At 39.8% G+C, this 21,037-nt stretch overlaps 1 protein-coding gene across 2 annotated transcripts in view; it reads left to right on the top strand.

The window, feature by feature from the left end:
* The window catches only part of SAMD12 (sterile alpha motif domain containing 12), a 187,332-nt gene that overhangs the window by 80,980 nt on the left and 85,315 nt on the right, over window positions 1–21,037 (top strand). For both annotated transcript variants that reach the window (XM_069005374.1, XM_069005373.1), the window contains exon 4: window positions 5,264–5,404. In XM_069005374.1, coding sequence (XP_068861475.1) covers window positions 5,264–5,404 — 141 coding nt within the window. The remainder of the gene's footprint in view (window positions 1–5,263; window positions 5,405–21,037) is intronic.

The following is a 21,037-nucleotide window of genomic DNA, read 5'->3' as shown; positions in this document are numbered from 1 at the left end:
TGGCTCAGATGTTGGAGAACTTCCTCTGTTGGAGATGTTTAATATCCTTAAAGGTTTTGCTCCTCCTGGTCCCTATCATTTGGGACTGTTGTTCCTTCTTCTTTATTTCTTTACCAGTATCCCTTGTGTTTCCTGTCTGTTTAAGCTGGTCCCCAGCTGAGATTTGTTCGTTGCATCAGAAGTACCAGGCACGTGCCAATAGCAATTTTGAGAGCTAATCTCCTTTGCCAAGGCTGGTAGCTGCCCTTATGCTAGCAGGTAGATCAATAAGGTGTTTGCTGCCATGGTGAGTGTGATAAAAAATGAATCCATTTTTACTTTTAAAGCAAGTAATTCTTACCTGATTAGTGACATATTAGATATCTGAAGGGGGACAAAGAGGATGGTAATGCAAGCTGCAGTTTACCAAGAGTCTGCATTAGTCTTAGGGCTAAAATGATTAGTAAGACAAATCAGATCTAAATGCTTTTGCAAGAAAAGCTGTAGATTTGCCACAAAGCATTGTTGACAAAGTGGCGGATGTGTCTGGTTGACTAGTGATGAGACAGGCATGAGAAGGAGAGACGGGCTCTTAAATTCTCATGGGAAAAGCAGAAAATGTAGGACTGTAGAAGATCTGATCGATTATCCAGAAAAGCATCATGAACTCATACCAAGTTTGCTCTGAAAACTGGATTGATTTCTGGTTTGTGCTGTTTCTTTTAAAAGATATCTGTGAACTCAGCATCCTCAATTTTATTCATATCCATTTGTTCTCTTTTCAAATCAGTTCCCTAGTTTAATAGTTCTTCTCTTTTCCCAGTGTTCATCTCCCTCCACTGCCATCATAGGGCCATTCTCATTCTGTAGGTGACTGTTCTTTTTCTCGCCTCCTCTCATAATTTTGCCATTCCTCACTATGAAATCATACCTTCCTTCTGCCTGTTCTTGTTTGCATTCTTTCTTGAGTATATGATGAGTGTTTTATACCTGTTTCTCACCAGCACCTGAACAATGATATTTATGTCTGTGTCTCTGTCATGGAAATTTCTTACGTGATGTGTCCAAGGAGGCTTGTTTTTAAGCACTGAAGTCAAGAGAAGTGAACAATCAGCCTGTATAAGCAAGAGGAAAGCTGTGACCAGACTATTTCAAGTAAACACAAAAGCACCACGTTTGAGAAACTAGATAAACACACTATAATCCATTAACTAAGAATAAAACGGCTTTTGCAGCATTTAAGTATAAACTTGATAAATTTTTCATCTTGCATAATCTAGGGGCTTAGTGAATCTCATTTTCATGTTTTTTCAGGTTTTGCTGGTAAGTAAACTGAACATCTTGTCTTGATAATCAGGTATACCTTTTATATTGTACTCAGAAGACAAGGTCACCTCTCTTGGCCATATTTCACACCATCATTTGTTCCCACTAGTGGTTTATCATTTTCATCAGCTTTAAATTACTCATATTTTTCTTCAGGGTTTTGTGTCATATCAGCCTCTTACTAGCTATCTGCTCATTTCCCTGGATTTCTTCAGTTCTTTGTACCCGTTTAATAAGCCCTTTCTCACCTGTCCATTTGCCTGTGTCACAAGTGTTCTTTCAAGGCTTCTTGCGAGGTATCCCTCCATGTCTCTGAACTTGCAGTGGGGGAAAGAGCAGTAGGATACACCAGTGCAGGGAGGTCTGAGCATTTCTGATTAGGTAGAGCAGTCTGTGCTGCTTTCCTTGCTCAAGGGCCAATGCCAGCCTCATTGGACCAATGCTTATACTCATGCTAATGTTCTGTGGCATGCAGTGTTTCTCCCTCCATTCAAATGTTCATCTAATCCCAGCTTGATCAAATGAGATCTGCAGCAGCTAAGTCATATTAAAAAGAATTAGGCCATCAATCTATTATTAAACTGGAAAGTGGTTTGTATTTTGTGTTTGCCCTCAGGGTGTCTCAGAACATTCCACTGCTGATCTGCCCTGAGTATGAGAGGGCTGGGGTTTAGGTGTTAAAAGATGTGTACACATACTGAGGGAGTTGTGGAGTTTTGTTTAAAACATTTGATTTCCAGCCTTGCAACTAGCTTGAGCCAAGGCCTAGGTGTTTGTCACTGGGACCTTTATGGTTCTGTTGGGTTAGGTGCTTTTGGAAAAAATGTCCTGTTCTCTTCTAGGCAGGTAGCTCCTACATCTAAGAGGTAGTGCCTGTTCTGTAGTGTTGGGAAATTTTCCTGCAGTGGTAGTTAAGTTCATTCTACTTGTGTCTTAGCAAAGATCAGTGTATGCTTTTAGAAAATGTTGCTTTTGTCACATTCTGCTTTTGATAATATATCTGCACTCTCTGAAAATTAAAAATCTACCCCCAATTTTTACTGTATAGCTGGTCTCTGTTTAAACCATGTTGCTTGATAAAATGACCACCTTTTGTGTATTCTTATTAATTTCCTTTGTTAAGCTTATCTTTTTTAAAGAAAATAGATCTTTAGATTGAGATCGTTCATGCAAGTTATTTCACAGAACAGAGAATGTTGGAAGGCACCTCTGGCAATTATCTACTCAAAGCAGGGACAGTACAGCTCAGGACCTTGTCAAGCAGGTTTTGAATGCTTCCAAAGAGAGAGACTCCACAAATTCTCTGGACAGTTGGTTTCGATGTTCAATAACACAGAGCTCTTAGCACGAAATGATTACTCTTTCAGATATGCATAATACAGGAAGCAAGACAGGGAAGTATCCAAAATCATTAGCTGATTGTCAGATCTTGGCCTTAGTGACTAATTGGCTTTAGTGACTGGTCCAGACACTAAAAATATAATTTCGAAGGCATGATTAGTATCAGAATGAAAATTATTCCAGTTCTGTCTTGGATGTTGTTGTTTTAAGTGTCGAAGGGGAAGAAGGTGTGGGGAGGATTGAATTTTCATATTCAGGTCACTTACTGCATTCTTGAAATGCTGCATTTGGATGTTTGCTTTCTCACCTCATCACTGCCTCAGCATGTCACTTTGGATTTGGTGCAAGAAAGAGTTAATTTAAGGCAACTTGTGCAAGCTGCTATAGATAGTATGAGTCAATAGCATCATGCTTGGAGCCTAAGCCACAAAGGAACTGACATGCCAAGAGCTGAAAAGAGACATCTCTGTTTTGTGCACACTCAACTTCCAAAAGCAGTGGCTGGGGTAGAAAAACTGAGTATGAGCTAAAGAGTTGCCCGGAGGAAGGAAAGAGTAATGACTATATCCATGGCCAAAAAGAGGTGGAGGCCACTGGATGAGATGCATGGCCTCTGTCTGTCTTTCAGATTACTGTTGCCGACTGCCTGCCCTAAGATGACACATGTGTTGGCACTCTTTAAACTGGTGTCTTGTATTTTTATTTGCTTTCAGTTGCTAATTTGACAGTACAGACCATACTCTTGAACTGTTGTACGTCCTTTATAAATTGCTTTAAGATGTTTTAGTGTGATAAGACAATATAAAAATTGAAGTCATTATTGCTGCCTTTATCACCAGGGGAATTGGACAGCTGGCATTGATCTGCAAGAGACTTAATTTCCATAGTTTGTTATTGCATTAACCCTTAGAATTCTTCTTGTTTGCGATTTCAAAGAAAGGTTTCCTAATCAAAGGTCATCGTCTGTATCATGTAGTGTTTGAGAGACACAGAAGGGCAGAAAATCTATTAATGCTGTCATTTTTGTCTGATCAATAACATTAGGCTTTATTAGTAGTAATATCCCAGTATTTTACATTGCATCATATCAAGATCCTATGGAACTTCTTGTGAGTGAAATCTAGCGGTTTGTGAAAGGCATGATGCTATCTCCTTGGTTTGGGGCAGATATTCTGTGCCCCTTTAAATTTTTGGCATTTATCTTAATTTTTTAAATTAAAATAATTTAAAAAATTCTGTACTCCTTGCTATTTTGTAAGGAAGAGATGAAATAAGGGCCTTACTTTGCTGTTTTGAGTAACACTTTCTGATGAGCTAAATTGTACCATTCATCCAAAAGCCACAGTAATGGTAGCACAGAGGTTGCTGTGTTGCAGAGGGAATGACTTGCTCTTTGCTATCTTCTTCTGGTTTCATAATAGGGCCTGAGAAGTCAAAGAAGGGATTTTTAACAATTAAAAACTAGAGGAGGTAAAAAGTTGAAGCTGTTTAAAAAAGTGAACCAAACATGCAATTTTCAAGGAAGTATCAATGCAGCTCCAGTTTGATTTGTTGGTATTGGCCAGGGCACCTTTAGATAGCAAATGTGTGTAGTAGGAATCAAGTCAGTAGAGGGCTGCAAGACATTCCGCCCTGTATTCCCTCACACCAGTGGTGAAGACCAAAGAAAGTAAGTTTTGGTTTTCTTCCTAGGGTAAAATTCTGCTTGATGCCTTGGTTCTCTGCTCAGTCCAAATACTTCCGTAGTGTTTGCTCAGCTAGTGTACAGCCTTGCTCCTGTTTATTTATAGCACAGCCATGCCCAAAAGATGGAGTCAGAGTTCCACTAGCAAAATTGGTAGAATGTAGATTGTTTGATTTTTTTAACATCTACAATCTGCCTGGGACTGCGTTTCAACATTAATGTAATACTAAAGATAAGTCACAAACTGGGAGTGAATGCCTGCAAAGACCGTAGGCTCCTTATACTTGGGCATATGTCTTTTTATAGTCGGACAAAATATTTTTCAGGAATGATTTAGATATAATTGATAGAAATCTCTGGGGATTTTTTTCCAATTTTGCTGTGATAGTTTGCTATTGAGAGGGATTTGGAAGGCTGAATCATGAAGTACAGCACCATCCTGGGAAATGATGCTGCTAAACTATAGACATGTCTGAATTGCAACAATATTCATCCTTGTTATATCTTAAATTGATTTTATTTGTAAAACCCATGGTCACTGGTTTTCACTCTTTCCTTGACATGATGTTTGCAAATAGGTGAGAGTCTATTTAGGTACCTATGTCAGCTATAGACTAGGTGTTATCCCACCCATGGGAGACCCACTGGAACTAAAGCATAGTAATTGGTTGTCTAAAATGGCACAAGATACCTATTTTACATGCCTGTATCTCTCACAAAGTACCAAAATAATACGGAAAAAGAATAGAAAAGGGAGGAGTGGCACATAAATCTCTAACAGTATGGGAGTATCTAACTGATGGAACAATATCCTTTCAGAATGAGGTATTTCAGGGCCGAGAATTTTTTCTGTAGCAAATTATCATGTCAGGCTGAGCCTATTGCACTAATGGAAATCCTTGGGTGATTTTTCTTTTTGGCTTTTGCACTCAGGCCGTGCTTTGCTGAGACTTACTGACAAAAAGCTTGAACGAATGGGCATTGCCCAGGAAAGCCTGCGACAGCACATTCTGCAGCAAGTCCTTCAGCTGAAGGTGAGAGAAGAAGTCCGAAACCTCCAGCTGCTTACACAAGGTATGAAAAATAATTTTGGTATGGACAGTTACTGAGATCAGATAGGAGAAGTTTGCCTGAGGGCATAAAAGGTGACTTGATGTTCTTCTACAAGAAATGGTGCGTGAAAATGTCTCATAGATTCCACATGCTCTCCAAGGGGGGGAGAAAAGGTAAAATAATGCATAAATAAATAGAGATGTTTAGCTGCCTGTTTTGTGTGATGAATAGGCTCCATCTACAATTTGATGGTAGTCTTTCTTAACTGTCTGCTTACTAAGATGAAAATAATTACGTATAAAAGGCACAGGTGGAGGACTTACTGTCTTTAAAAGCATTGTACGTTTTGCATTAATTGTTTACTTTCAGTGTTAGGTAAAAGTAATTTCTGTAACCTGTTTTATGGTAAGAGATGTCAGTGGAAAATTACCTGTTAGACTGTTTTTTTGCAGATGGCTGATTCCTTCTTCATGTTGCAATAATTTTATTGACTTGAATAGAGTTGTTTCTAATTTTTGCTGCTAAGAAAATACAAAACTGGACTCAATATGAAGTCTAGATTAGAAGACAGAGAAGAAAGAATAACAAGAAAGGTTATATATTTTTCCCAAATGAGGTTGGGATTTTTTATGATGACTTCTGTTGCTAGCTCTCTAGTAATGGCTGTGGTAACACAGAAGAAAAGCAGTCATTGTGGCAATACTGTAAAGGAACATTTAGACATCTTCTACTATGTATCTGCAATACTTTCTCAGTGTTAAATGTTGTTTGGTAGTCCAGTGGGATAGCATAAACCACATACTTCTGTGGTGTTTTTGTTCAGTGCTTGTTATGTATCACACTGTATGAAAAAGATAGAGTTCTTCAGTACATGCAGTGTATTTTTAACAAAATGTCCTTCACACATTACACTGTGTTCCTAATTAAGCCTTGCTCACTGCGTTTGGGGAAAAGCCCTGATTAGTTGAGTAAGGTACATTTTATCTGGAAGAGCTGATGTCTCAACTGAATTGTTTCTTCAGGTTTGGTGTCTTGTGGATTGTGCTGAGGAGTTGTAGGGTTTCTTTGTTTTGCCATGAGCTGTAAATACAAGCTCACCTCATCTTGTGTCATGTCAAAGGTAGTGCATGTGCTGAAGCATAAATATCTTCCCCAGATGTTTAGAACTCTTTCCCTTTGTCCATTCATCCATTATTCCTACATCCTTTTCTTCAGTGTTGGCCAGGTTCTCTCTTCCACTAGATCTGGAATGTTACTTGAGAGTTTGATGGACTGCTAAGTTCTGGTCATCCACCATCACTGTTTCAGGCCTGCTTATGAAAGTTGGCATTTGTTTGATATGGGACAATGAAGATCCATTAGCTATAAATTTGGATCACTTGATCAGTGCAGTCCAGATAGATTCCTGCATAAACTGTATTTGGCATTGAGAGCTCTGTATTTCCTGGCTTCTTTATTGTTTCTGTCTGGTTCCCCTCTGGACACATCAACTGGTGTATGACTTATGCTCAGTCAGGCAGCAGTGACTGCCATTTCAAGGAATTCAGGGCAGCATCCTTTGAGATCTATTCCTTGCCCATGCAGTTGAGGATACAAGTTTGGACTTTGGTATGAGAATGAATAAGCACATGCTGGACTGTGAAGGACAGATTAGCACTAGATGCATGGATGTGTGTTTAATGTAGTCTCTCCCTGCCATGTAGAGGGTTCTTATTTACTCTGATCCCTGTAGTGTGTCAGACCATGACAATCCTGTAAAGGCAAGACATCATGTGCTTCGTGAAAGGCAGCGCAAGCTTGACGAAAAGCTGGAGGTCTGCAGCTCTGGCTGTCTTCCCCCACAGTGGTGTTGGCCATTGTACTGCACTTCAGAGTCACTCCAATATATCCTTGGGGAAGTGGCTCAATCTGGGAATTCCTGTCAAAAGAATTTATTCCTCTCCTTGCTGGGGTCTGTTACAGTGTAAACACGTGAGCCAATACCCACAGCTGGTAGTAGAGTGGGTCAGTTCAGAGAAACAAAACACGCTGCATTCAAAGCTATGGTTTTCAGGGCTGGGTGGCCACTGGTGTGACCACCAGCCACAAGAACTTGTGGTTGCCCTGTGTTCCAGAGCTCAGCTGGGAATGGCTGTGTGGAGCAAGAAGCTCTGTCCTTGTGGGGAAGAAAACAGTGGCACTAATCCAAACTCATATCAGTAAAACAATACACATACCATTTTAATAAACAAATCCGTGAATGAACTTGATGGCCTGTAAAACCTCCTGTCTGAAAGCCGGCAATCTTCATGTGCTATTGGTCCACCAAGGATAGTATGAAAGCAGGCATTTCCCATGTGAATGAAAACAGAGTGCTTAAGCAGACTCTTTCTTTTAAAAAGCTAGAGGAACCAAAACTGTGTTTACTTTCATCTTCTTAAAGAGAGCTGAAGTTATGGGCAGAACAACAGTTTATAAGAACATTCCCTTGTGCAGCAAAGCTGTGTTAATTGTCCCAGGGTGAGGGGACAGTGAGTGACAGGAAGACAGCACTACTCCTGTCCCGTATAACCTCATTTACACCAAGCTTGAGTGTGTGTCTGTTGCAAGTCCTTGTTTGGAAATACTAAGGTTAGGATATTATTTCTCAACTACAGTACAACTTGTAAAGCTCTTTGTATGTCAATTGTTCTCCAAAACTGGTTCTGTCCTCTTTCCCAGTTTCTCCAAACTGTGTCCACTCATATTCTTATTATGATTCATATGTTCCTGATCCAGGTTGTTACTGGAATAGCTTTCTGTAACTGGTTTTTGTTTTGGAGAACATTTGGAGAACATTTTTTCTGTGAAAAACAGTTTCTGCCTTTTGGAAATTCCACTTGCAAAGTCCAGGTCAATAGCTATTGCTGTGCTGTGCCTTGCTGTCCTCCAAAAAGAGGAGGAAAAAAAGCCCTTTGTCTCTCAGTGCACTGCTCAAGAGATTGTTAGGTGAAAGAAGCTGTTAAAACCCATTTCTGAATTAATGTAGCACACAAGCTGGGTTGCAAGCAATGAGGTCCTAATTCAGAACCCATTGATGTCAGCAAAAAGACTTCCACTGACTTTAGTTCATACCCCAGTTGAAGCTGGATTGAACAGGGAAAGTTTTAAAAAAGCATTATATAATACTTACCAGATATTTTAAGTGGCTTTGTGTTCTGTTGTCTGCAGAGAAAGTTAACCTCATTTAAAAAACTCAATAGCATTCTTTTCTACTCCTGTCTCAGAAAATTACTTAAAACCATTTCGTTCTTCTTCATTCAAGACACACCATCCAGTCTCTTAAAGCCAGAATAGTATGTGACTGTATAATTGAAGTCTTGTCTTGAGTTTTAGGAAGACTTTTCTTTGGAGCAAGAACCGCCTAATTGAGGCTATTATTGGCAGACACGCTATTCCTGCCTCCACTAGGATAGAAGGGCACAGGCCCAGCTACTGATCTGTGCTTTTTCCCCAGATTTAGTGATGTTGAGGAACTAATTTGATAAAATATCTTCCAGTGTCTCTTGGGGAGAGCTGCACACTGTTGGAAACACCATTATTATACTGTTATCACTGTAAGCCTGAGTTGAAAGATCGTTTTTTTAAAAAAAGCCTTACATAACTACACAGAGAAGGAAGAAGTTATTCTGAGATTTTTCAATGTGAGTCCAGCTTTGAGCTAGCTTAGAAGAGACTGTTCTCAAAGTGGTAGAACAGTTCTGTGTGTGTTTCTGAGCAAAGTATCCACAGACAGCAATCTACTCATAGAGCTGAGCTTGAGAAGCATTTTTGGATTTGGATTAAATGACACTTGCATTTAAGATGATGTTAGGCACCCTTCTAAGTTCCTCTGTGAGTTTCATATAGGGCAAATTACTACTTGAATATACTGCCAGGACAGTATTTCTCCTCCTAGCAAAACATGTTAGAATAAAGCTTTGTGCTTTATTGAAAATCATCTCAGCAGTTGATAGCTGTTGAAATTTCTTCACTAAGTTTTCTGCTCATCCTGCACCGATGCTCAGTTGCTGAAATACATATATGTCCAATGACAGTCACAGCAAGACCGATTCCCTCCCATATCCAACATAATCCCATTCAAAACCTGTTACTGTACCCTAGCACTGTATTCTTTCAGGAGGGGAATTAGATGGCCTTCAAAGTTGCATCTCATCTTCATCTAAATGTAGGAGTGATACATCCTAACAATAAAGAAATCAGGCAAAAAATGCCATAAGGCCTGCATGGATGGATGAGGAGCTCCTGGGCAAACTCAAACACAAAAAGTAAGCCTTACAGAGAGTGGAAGCAAGGACAGGTAGCCTGGGAGAAATGCAGAGAAAGTGAGAAGCAGGAATTAGGTTAGGAAAGCTAAAGCTCTGATAAAATTAAAGCTGGCCAGAGACATCAACAGGAACAGGAAAATCTTCTACAGGTACGTCAATGATAAAAGGAAGACTGGGGAGAATGTGAGTCTTCTCAGGAAGAAAATGGGAGATATGGTTCCCAGGACATGGAGAAAGGTAGTCAACAAATTATTTGCCTCAGTTTTCACTGGCAAGTTCTCCAGCCACAGAAGGCAAAGGTAGGGACTGGGAGAATGAAGAACCAGCTTGAGAGCTCAGGATCAAGTACATCTAAGGAACCTGAAGGTGCACAAGTCTGTGGGACCTGGTGAGGTGTATCCGCAGGTCCCGAGGGACAGATGAAGTGGCTAAGCCACTCTCCATCATATTTGAGAAGCTGTGGTAGTCTGGTCAAGTTCCCAGTGATGGGAACCCTAATTATGTAAAAGGGAAAAAAGGAGGACTGCGGGAGCTACTGACTGGTAAGTCTCACCTCTGTGCCCAGCGAGATCATGGAACAGATGTTAAGGGAACTTTTCTGTCTGACCATTCTCAGGCAGTCACACTCTCACTGCCAGGGACTTTCAGTGCTGGGAGCAAAGCCCCTCCACAGCAGGTGGCTCCAGGCCAATGTGTACATAGCTTTCCTCCCTATATACACCACTCTCATGTGCATGCAAATTTCCTTACCAGCTCAGCCCAGGGTTTCCCATAGCAGAGTTTCCGACCTCTGGATTCTTTAAATAGCTTTTTCATGGTACAGCAACAAAATAACAGCTCAAGCTGCTGTCTCAAAACAAAGGAAACCCTGGGCTTCTGTATCCTTATGGTCTAAGTGCTGGAAAGTCTGGGGTCTTCCTGCTGAGTCACTGGCTCCTGCTGTGTCTCTGAGTCACCTGGCTGGTGCCACAGGTCCCTGGGCCCTTTGCTGTACAAAGGGTCAGTGCCAGTTCTCAGCCTCTTGCCTCAGGCTCCTGCCACCCAGAGCTCAATCTGCAGCTCTCACTGCATCTGCTCACTGAGCTACCTGCACTGAATGTATGCCTTAACTCACATCCTCCTGGAAACTATGCTAAGGCACATAGGAAATAAGGAGGTGATTTGTGTCAGCCAGCACGGCATCACTAAGAGCAAATTGTGCCTGACAAATTTGATGGCCTTCTAGGATGGGGTTACAGGGCTGATGGGTAAGGAAAAAGCAGCTGGTATGATCTAACTGGACTTGTGCAAAGCATTTGAGACTGTCCTACATGACATCCTTTTCTTTAAATTGGAGAGACATGGTTTTGATGGATGGATTAATCAGTGGGTAAGGAATTGGTGGATGGCCACACTGAAAGAGATGTGGTCAATGGCTCGATATCCCAAATGGAGACCAGTGATGAGTGTCATTCCTCAGGGGTTGGTATTGGGACTGGTGCTATTTGACATCTTTGTCAGTGACATGGACAGTGGGATCCAGTGCACCCGCAGCAAGTTTGCCATCGACACTGAGCTGTGTGATGCAGTTGACTCTCTGGAGGGAAAGGATGCCATCCAGAGGGGCCTGGGCAGGGTGGAAAGGTGGGCCCGTGCAATCCTCATGATGGTCAGCCAGGCCAAGTGCAAGGTCCTGCACCTGGGTTGGGACAAACCATAAATACAGGTTGGGTGGAGCATGGATTGAAAGCAACCCTGGGGAGAAGGGCTTGGAGTGTTGGTTGATGAGATGCCCAACATGAGGCAACGTGTACTTGTGGCCCAGAAAACCAAACATGTCCTGGGCTGCATCAAAAGCAGTGTGACCAGCAGGAAAAGGAAGGTGATCCTGTCCTTGGCTCTGCTCTTGTGAGACCCCAGCTGGAGTGTTGCATCCAGCTCTGAGGCTGAAAGAAGAAGGACATGGACGTGCTGGGGTGAGTACAGATGAGGGCCATGAAGATGATCAGAGAGATGGAGCACCTCTTCTGTGAAGACAGGGTTTGAGAGTTGGGATTGTTCAGCCTGGAAAAGGCTCTGGAGAGACAAGACCTTACAGCAGCCTTCTATAGTACCTAAAGTAGACCTACAAGGAGATGGAGAGGGATTTTTCAAGGGCAAGGATAGGACAAGGAGTAGTGGCTTCAAACTGAAAGATGGTAGGTTTCCATAGGACATAAAGAAGAAATTCTTTACTGACTAGGTGGTGAGATACTGGAGCAGGTTGCCCCAAGAAGCTGTGGCTGCCCCATCCCTGGAAGTGTTCAGCGCCGGGTTGGGTGGAACTTTGAGCAACCTAGTCTAGTGCAAGTTGTCCCTGCCTATGTCTGGGGTGCTGGAACTAGACAACTTTTAAGGTTGCTTCCAACCCAAAACATTCTATAATTCTCTAGCTGAGTGAAGAACAAATAAGAGCCTTGTGTTCTAGTGATGGATCATTCTCTGGGTTTTAGAGGAACTTTGTAACAGAAACATTGCCTTCAGGGTATGTGTGGTGAGTAAGTCAGGACCTCCTTAGCCAAAGTGTTCTACAAGGATTTTGGCAGCATTATCAGCCAATTGGTACTAAATGCAGGCTTGATGAAAATTTGTCATGGAACCCTCCCAGTCTGTCAGAAACATGATGCTACTTCCTGTTCGCCCTCTCTGCTGTTTCCATACAAATGTCAAAGTTGGGGGGAACCTGAGCACTGTCGTACCAGCTTTCATGACTACATGTGAGATTTGTTGTCATTTTCCATAATCAAAACTTTGAAGTACTAGATTCAGTCCCATCTTCTGATTTCCCACATAATAAGACCTTTCCTGCTGTGGTGGCTCCAGTACACAGCATGAATTATTAGGAGTTACATACCTGGCTGAAAAGGGACTTGAGTGGTCAGAAATTTTGAGAACATAGGACCTTGCCAAGCACAGGACTGGAAGGTCAATGAGTTAAGAGAAGGCAATTGCAGCTTGCTGTCACCCTGCTGTAGACTTTATGGATCCTGTGGTACCTGAACTGTTGTTGCCTACTGTCCTTCATGTTCCTTGAAGAAATGTTGCTTGAGATCAGCACGTTTCTTTGTCAACCCTGTAAAGAAGTCAGAACAACTGAGGTTTGTGAGAGAGTCATCTGTTACACTTCTAGGATGTACTTTTTTCTTCCCTGTGTACATTCTGGACTCAAGGTTTTGACCCAAGGAATCTTGTTTTCATATTCTTGTGGTATTCCAGGGCCTGCAGCATTTGAAATCTTGACTGTCTTCTTACCAGACATCCCTTCTTTTGTTTTCGTTGTTTTGACCTTACCTTTTTCTTTTGCCTAGCCCTGAAGCTTCCAGCTAGTCAGGAAGGGCCTTTCTTCCTAAAGCACAGAGTACTATGCAACTGTTTCTTGCATATGTTGCATACATGGCATCTATCCAGAAAAAAATACTTGATCTTTCAGAAGAGCTCCAGCAAGCTTAATTCCCAGCTGGTTTCCTTTGCTCTGTGCTCCTGTTATGCTCCAAAATATCTGAGACACCTTGTGAGTTGAACACAAAGTGTATCATGAAAACACTGTCAGAAATTACTCAATAATAGTAGTTTTTCCCTTATCATTGCATGAAAACTGTGTTCCAGAACTCAGCATGCTAAATTGCCTGACTACAGGTAAAGAAATCTTAACCTTCTTTTCAATATGGGTTTATTTTCACTAAATGTCTATATCCCTTTTACTCTTTTCTATTGTATGTCCTTTTTTCCTGTACAACTGCAGGAATCATTGCACTTGTTCTTAACACTGCTTTCCAGGACTGTAAAAAGACTTCACTAACACCCATTAGACTAAAAAAGAGCAGTCTTTGTTGTATTTTTCCCATTCCAGTCAAGGACAGTTTCAGCACTTAACAGAGGATGTAGACTCTGGAATCAGAAGCCGTGGTTGTTCGTGAGAGGATTTTCAGACTTTAGGCACTGTTAAGATGTCTGAAAATATATTTTTTTCAGGTTACAAGTATGCACTGAGGGGTTCTGTATGGTTTTCATTTGTTTTAGCTGAAACACAGTATTATATGTGGAGTGTGTATTTGAGCAAAGATAAAATATCTAATATACATGCATCAGTGATGATAAATATCAAATTCCATCTATGGCTTCAGTTATTTGAATTTCATGTGTCTGGTTTCTAACCTGAAGAATATACTTTGCAATGCAGTCAGTGGTCCCTGGCAGATCATTGCATTGCTGTGGGACTGTTAGTTACCTTATAGCTATTGCTGTGATGTTAATACATATTCATATCAAATAACCAAGTGAGTCAGCTGACAGGTAAAATAAGTTCCAATACACTGGACAATACATTGTAATGCACTCTGGATAGGTTTAGCACAGAATTGTCCTTCAATATGTGTAGTATATTAATTTGGAATATAAATAAGGAAACATAGCACCTATGAAATTTGTATTGATAAACTTCTGTGGCAAGATTTTAGCTGTATAATATTATGATGTGCTTGCATTTTTATGTGCTTCTATAAATAGTATTGCAACTCAGTCTACTGGTAATGTAGTATTAGCTGTTTTGTATGATTACAAGATCATTATGGCAGTTGACTGGTTTTCTTATTATTTTATTAATGTTGATTGTTTTTTTTCATTCCTGCTTTTCAAATTTCTCAGAAGTCAGCCTGCTGGTCAGTTTGGTCTGGAATCTTTAGTCCTTCTGAACTTTTGCATACCCAAAACTGTCTTACATGTTGGATAAATATGTATTACATATATATAAAAATGCACATATTTATGTATGTGTTTTTTCATTCATGTGTAAATTGGAAAGAGAAAAAACAGTTTTTCTCAAAGTTTAAGAAAGAAAGTAAAATATTGCTGTTTGTGCTGCAGCCAGTCATGGAAGACTTTTAGCTAAATAGGAGAGCTTTCAGCAGTCAGTCTGTTATTTAACAACAGCTGTTTGTGATCAGTGCCAGTGGAAATCACTTGTTTTCACCCATTCAAAAAGAACAGGCTGGTAAAAGGGATTCCAGGAATAGGTACAGTCTTTCACACAGAGTTTAAATGTATCATATAGTAAGATGGTGCCATTTACAATGTAACATAATTGTGATTTCTAATGAGATTTTTCCAGAATCAGACACAGAATAAAATTAGGATTGGTCATAGAATGGTTTTGGTGGGAAGGGACCTTAAGACCATCTAGGTCCACCCCTCCTGCCATGTAGGCACACCCAGCCACCTTTAACTAGACCAGGTTTCTCAAAGCCCCATCCAATCTGGCCTTGCGTAATTCCAGGGATGGGCCTTCACAGCTTCTCTGAGCAACCTGTTCCAATGCCTCACCACCCTCACCGTAAAGAATTTCTTCCTTATGTTCAATCTAAACCTACACTCTTTCAGTCTGAAGCCACTACCCCTTGTCCTGTTGCTACATGCCTTCGATAGTTGTTTTATAAAAGAACTGAAGAAATGAGAGCCCTAACTATACTTCTGACCCCTTAGAAAGAGCACAGACATTTTCACTGCTGTGCTTCTGTTTCAAACCTGACTGTCTTCATCAACTAACACCTTTTTTTTTGTCAAACTGAGTGTATAGCATTGGAAATAAGAAGGTAAGAAATGCCATTCTCAGTTGGATTGAGTATCCCTCTGTCCCACTACTCAGCCTCTAACAGTAGCAGATGATGTTTAGGCAGATCCCAGGATCCTGTTCCCTCTCTGTGGTCCCATTCCCTTAGGCTTCCCAGCATTCAGAATTTCTGCATTTGGAAGAGTATTGCCCTGTCTAATTCTTTAGTATCCATTGAGAATCTGTCTCACACTCTTAAGAAACAAGTTGTTCACAAGAAGTTTTTTTCAAACTAAAATACAGTCACTGGCAGCCTCAGTGGGGATGAAAGTGCCAAAGCCTAACTTGGCATGCCTTCAGTTGGGTACTTCTGCCTTCCACAGAGACTCTAAGCAATCCTACTGTCATGTGCATGCAGTAGTAGCTCACATCCTCTGTATCTGAGATCTAGCAGTCACACCTCAGAGGCATCAGATGAATTATACCTGTTGTTCTCCACTGATTATTACAAACACTTGGGATGGCTGGCAGATGTATTTGTCTATACAGTAGATGACTAAATGTGGATCAGATAAATTCCCACTTGGCTAAACCTAGATGTAAACTCCTACGCTAAAAAAAAATTGGTCTGAAAGCTGGATGAATTGCCCTCTTCACTCAGATGAGTTTTGGTAGCATCATCTTGCTGACTTTATGGAACTGGTATTGCTGCGCCTACATGAATGTGTCCTGTTTGTAAAGTGTTTCACTATATTGGCAGTTCTAACAAACATGAAAGTCACTAAAAGCTTTTTTGAAAATGTAGAATAAAGTTTTGCTGTTTTGAATCCCTGAAGGTGAATGTTGCCAAAGAGTTCAAAAGCATTTTTCTTCCTGTTGTTACTAGCATTTATGGCCTGTGCAATAAAAATTTCTAATTACTGGAAAGATTCAAGGCAGCCAGGAAAAAACCCTCTTCTTTTTATGCCTTTGTGAAGTTGCTTTTCTGTGTTGTGTAAAAAGAACCTGTTTTATTTAAAAGCTCCTCTTTTTCTTAAGTCACATTCTTTAAAAGCTTTTCTGTATTGTAGTTTTAAAAATGAATGTGGTTCTATTCAAATAAAAGTTTACTCTTCATGGCATTTATGCTTCATATGATAGAGCACCTTCATTTACTTAGTTATACATAGGCAGTCAGCAGTGTTATGAACTTTCTTTATTACTAAGCAGTATGCAGATCTCTGGCATATTCCACAAAGAAAAGGGTGGGTTATTTTAAAGCCTTTATTTGACTTGATCACAAAGCATGGATACTAGCCTAGTGTTTTATGACATGCTCAAGTATGATTAATAATTTTAACTATGCTGGTTCCCCCATAAGATCAATATTATAGAATTTTTCCAGTCACTATTTCAATGTATTTTAATTGAAATTGATTCCCTATAAAATAATAAATTGAAGTGTATTAACAATGATCTTGGGGTCCTTGACATTCAAGTTCTGAATTCTAACAAAATTCTGAACAGTTTTAAAAAAATATGTGATTTACCTCTATACAGCATAAGTACTCATGAAGCACCTGTAATTTTTTAAGTGTTGATTCCAGTAGATGACAGCATAAATACAGCAGCCTTAATTTGCAGCAGGAATGTGAATGAAAATGTGGCAGAGAATTGTTGTTTTTAAAATAACTTATTACTCTGTTGGCAGTTCAGCTACAGCTGTATTGTATGGTCCTAAAATTGAAAAATATTTTTATCAGTAAAAATACCTGCCGGTCACATGAATTATTAGAAGTTACCTGTACAAAGAAAAGATACATTGAGAAAATCTGCAGTGAGCAGCTCTGTAAGAACTTCAGTGTTTTTCCAAAGGTATCACCTGGAAGGTAGGCAGTGAGTCAGTCTTGGACAATTTTTCTCAGTGTCAGAGTGATAAGTGGAGTTGTAGGTGGTTTGTACTTGGCAATGCCACAGTTCTGAAGCTCCTCAATCCCAGTTAAGTTTTCATCCACATCTTAGAGCTTATTCTTGGTTAAGTTTATCCACATTGTTGGAATAGTTTGTTTACGTACATTTGGCTTATACAATGGCTTCCACCTGAAGACAACCTGATTAGAAAACAGCCAGACTCGGGAAGGGCACACTGTCTTGTATCCAGCCAGCCTGGTATAATATGTCAGGACTCTGACTTGGTATACTTTTTCAGCTACACAAGAGGGTTGGATCTCTTTCCTCAGGAGCTGTAGGGGTAAGCAAGTTAGAGACTTTTGTATGTGAGCAAAAAGGCCTGTTGAGGTTCCCCTGCAAGCTTGAGCACAGTCTGAAGGCATGTACATTGACATGGTCTTGGAGTTTTGAATCCTCTCCCCTAGAAACAGGATTCACGTCTTTGCGGTCCATTTATCTAGCACACATCAGATGGCATTTCATGAAATGAGAGGGAATTGAAGCAGCTCCAACACCTGGACCTTGAAACAAGTAATTTTGTCATATTCTTTCTTTAGTGAGACCAGTAAAGAGGCTTACTGCTGGTAGCATCAGTCAGCAGACTCTCATTTGTCTGCATTCAAAGAGCACTGTTGTGTAGGACTTTCAGGAGCTGGATTTTGAGAGAAGGATCTGCAAGGAAAGAAAGTCTTGCACAGCAAAAAGAGGAGATTCTTACTGACCAATTTTGCCTTCTTCAGTGATGCAAAGCTTCTGTTCTTAAAGTTTACTCTCCAAAGTCCTCTAAGTCCTCCAAAGTCCTATGGTTTTTGTTTTCTTTCCACTTTGGCATGTGTCAGAGGTAGAGGTGGAGAAGGAATGATAATCATATTTCCTTCATTCTTTAAAGTCTTAGGTCATTCCAGTCTTCTTTAGGAATAAAGAGGAAAACCTTCTTTCTTACTCTTCTTTCTTTTGGTTTTCATTCCTTTAAGAACTCCTGAGGAACTGAGTATTGTTGTTAAAGTTGGGCTGAGAGATTAATATCTCCTGCTCTAGTTTTATTTTATTGCCTTGTAGTCTAAATATTTAGAGGGCTGATTAGACTACAGTTGTCTGCTGAGGAATTTCTTTAGCTTGTTCCAGAGAGTGTAGCTATGTGAAACACTTTTCAGCAGTTCCTTGTAATTTTCTGTCATAAAGTGCCAAGATGATCCAGCTGTATTTAATGAGTATTTTAAAAATGTTGGATGGTGGAAGGAGCAATCATCTTAGACAATGGACCAGTTTTAAAAGTGTCAGGCAGTTAAGGATGCAGATAAACCTTTGAAAATTCCCTACACTGATCATTCCCAGTTATATCACAACAGTTATAATTCTCAGTCTAAACTTGAAAGACTTTGAAGCAAACAAACTGTATTTCAGATGAAAGAGATAGGAAAGAGGAGGGGAAGGGTAGATAGTTCTACCTCCAAAGCTCCAGTGAGAAATCAGTTGTCACCTGGGTAGGTTCTGAACAGATCTTTCTCTAGATTCCAGAGTTGCTTTAATGTCCATCTGCGTGGTACCATCCATTCCCTTACAGTAGTTGGCTGTGACACTAACCACTGATACAGTTGACTTTTGTATGTCTCTGCTTAAATGTGGAAGGTTCTGAGGGTCATAGAAAGGCATCCAGCCCTTACAGCCCATCAAGGTAATGAATGTCTTTTTGCTGGGATGTCTCTTCATACACTGAGACACCTATGAGGCGTTTTTTTCTTTTTCTAGAAATGTTTCCTTTTAGGTGTGGAGGTTTATCTCAGATAGCATAATGAAAATTGTGGTTTATTTTCTTCAAATCCTAATAAGCTTTTTCCCAGTGAATTATTATTTTTTACTGATATTTGCTTGCTAGATTTGTTTGTTGGTAAGTTTTCTTTCTCCCTTCTTAAATATCAGCTGCTTTGATAAGCACGGAAATGTGTGACCATTGCTTTGTCAGCAACTCATGTTTTCCTTATTATACTATTACTGCTGTTCTTGACATCTTTTTGGTTCTCTCTAGTAATGGAAATGTCACTGTGGGAATTTTACTTTACTTCTACATGGCTTAGCTGATCACAGGATAATTCTGGTATGAGAATATACGTTTTACTGATTTCTTCACTGTTTTCTTTTGATCCAGATGATTGGAACCCAGGCTGTTTAAGTGAGGAATGCAAACAGATGCTGGGAACAGAGGAAAAACCCTTTTATCAGGAATTAGAAGCACCTAGAGATAGCATCCTCCTGAAGTTTCTGCTGCTTATAATTAATTTGGCTAGAGTCTTTGGGAAAGTCTATAGCTAACTTAAAACTGATCCTTACTCTTTGTCCACAGATTCTGTATCAGTTCTAGCACAGTAAACAAATAGCAAGAGTAGCTACTCTTCTTAGAAGAATGTAAATCTACGTCTACCACCAGCTATGAATTGGTTTTATCCAAATTATCTGCCTTTGAAAATTGGAGACCTCAACTTTGCTCTTGGTTCTGTGAGGGCAAATGAAAGAGCAATGCTCCATTGGTTGCAGAGAAATTGAAACTAGTAAAAATGAGAACAGGATCAACTCAATTTTTCCTCTAAAGCATGAGACTATAAAGCCCATTCAAATCAGTGAAGGGTACCAATGACTTTTTTGACCTCTGGATCAAATCCATAAACCTTTTTATAACTTAAAACCACAAATACAGAAACATAAGGGTTCTGTACTCTAACCCAGCACAGGTCATTGTGAAATTGAAAAATATGATCCCTTGCCAGTTTTATTGAATAAAAAATGCAATTTTGATATTTTATTGTATTTAGAACCTTTTTCTTGATTATATAAGACTTATTTTTCACTTGGTCTCAGAATCTCCCTTGATGACGTGCACTGCCTGTGTTATTTGCAATCCTAATTTCATAATCACTGCTGGAAATGAAAGTAAAAGCTGCACTTTTATCTTACTCTTTTTAGTCATGCTCTATACTAAAATGGCAGAATCAAAGATAAAAACAATTATACAGTCTTTTAGCTTAAGCAGTTTGAGTAGTTGTTGTTGCATCTTACATTATCCAGCTAAAACTTTGGTGTCCAATTGAACTCATTGTTCACATTCATCAAATAATCAACGAAGAACAGAACCCACCCCCAGAGATAATCTGTGCCCTTCTAAAAGAGGTGCCCATGATAGGTGCAATATATTGCCCTCTGGAACTTCCTGCCTCTGTCAGATGGAGGACTTGCCATCTAATTTGGAACTCCTAAATTTAACAGAGGAAAAGTAGGCAGTAGCTTTTCCTACTTTTTGCTTTTCAGCATCAAGCATATATAACAAGTGATGTTACCCACTGCTAATTTGACAGCAAACTTGCTCTGCCTTAGTATAGTAATTTAATTTCTTTATCTGTACCTGTTAGCAAAATCTGGTTATGCTATGCCTTTAAATTACACCTTTTTTTTCTGCAATTGATAACATCATCTTTCATATTCTATTACTTTTTATTCACTTTTTTTTTAATTGAGCATTGTTACTACTCACTGGTAATAGAGTTAAAGCATCATTTATGTGTTCATAGGTGAACATTTAAGGAGTTGCATGTTCTGGGTTAAGGGTTTTGGGGTTGTTTTCTTAGCTGTAATTTAAATGATCCTTTAGTCTGAAGCAGAGAAGGATGCATTTTATATATTGCCTTGGGATAGGTTTATAACTTACCTTAACTTCTCCAATTTTTCTCAGACATGAGTGCTTTAATAACTGCAGTTAGATCTTAATCCTCTGAGTTCTTCTTTCATCTAAATGGGGTTGCGCCTGATTCAAATATTTAATCATATTTATTATTTTTTTTATGATTGTGGATTTGTTGCCTCTGTGGAGCTGGATCCAGTCTTAGA

This window comes from Aphelocoma coerulescens, chromosome 2 (genome assembly GCF_041296385.1).
Source record: "Aphelocoma coerulescens isolate FSJ_1873_10779 chromosome 2, UR_Acoe_1.0, whole genome shotgun sequence".
Classification (NCBI taxonomy): domain Eukaryota; kingdom Metazoa; phylum Chordata; class Aves; order Passeriformes; family Corvidae; genus Aphelocoma; species Aphelocoma coerulescens.
Note: the sequence above shows the minus strand (reverse complement) of the source record. Positions and strands in the feature narration are given on the sequence as shown.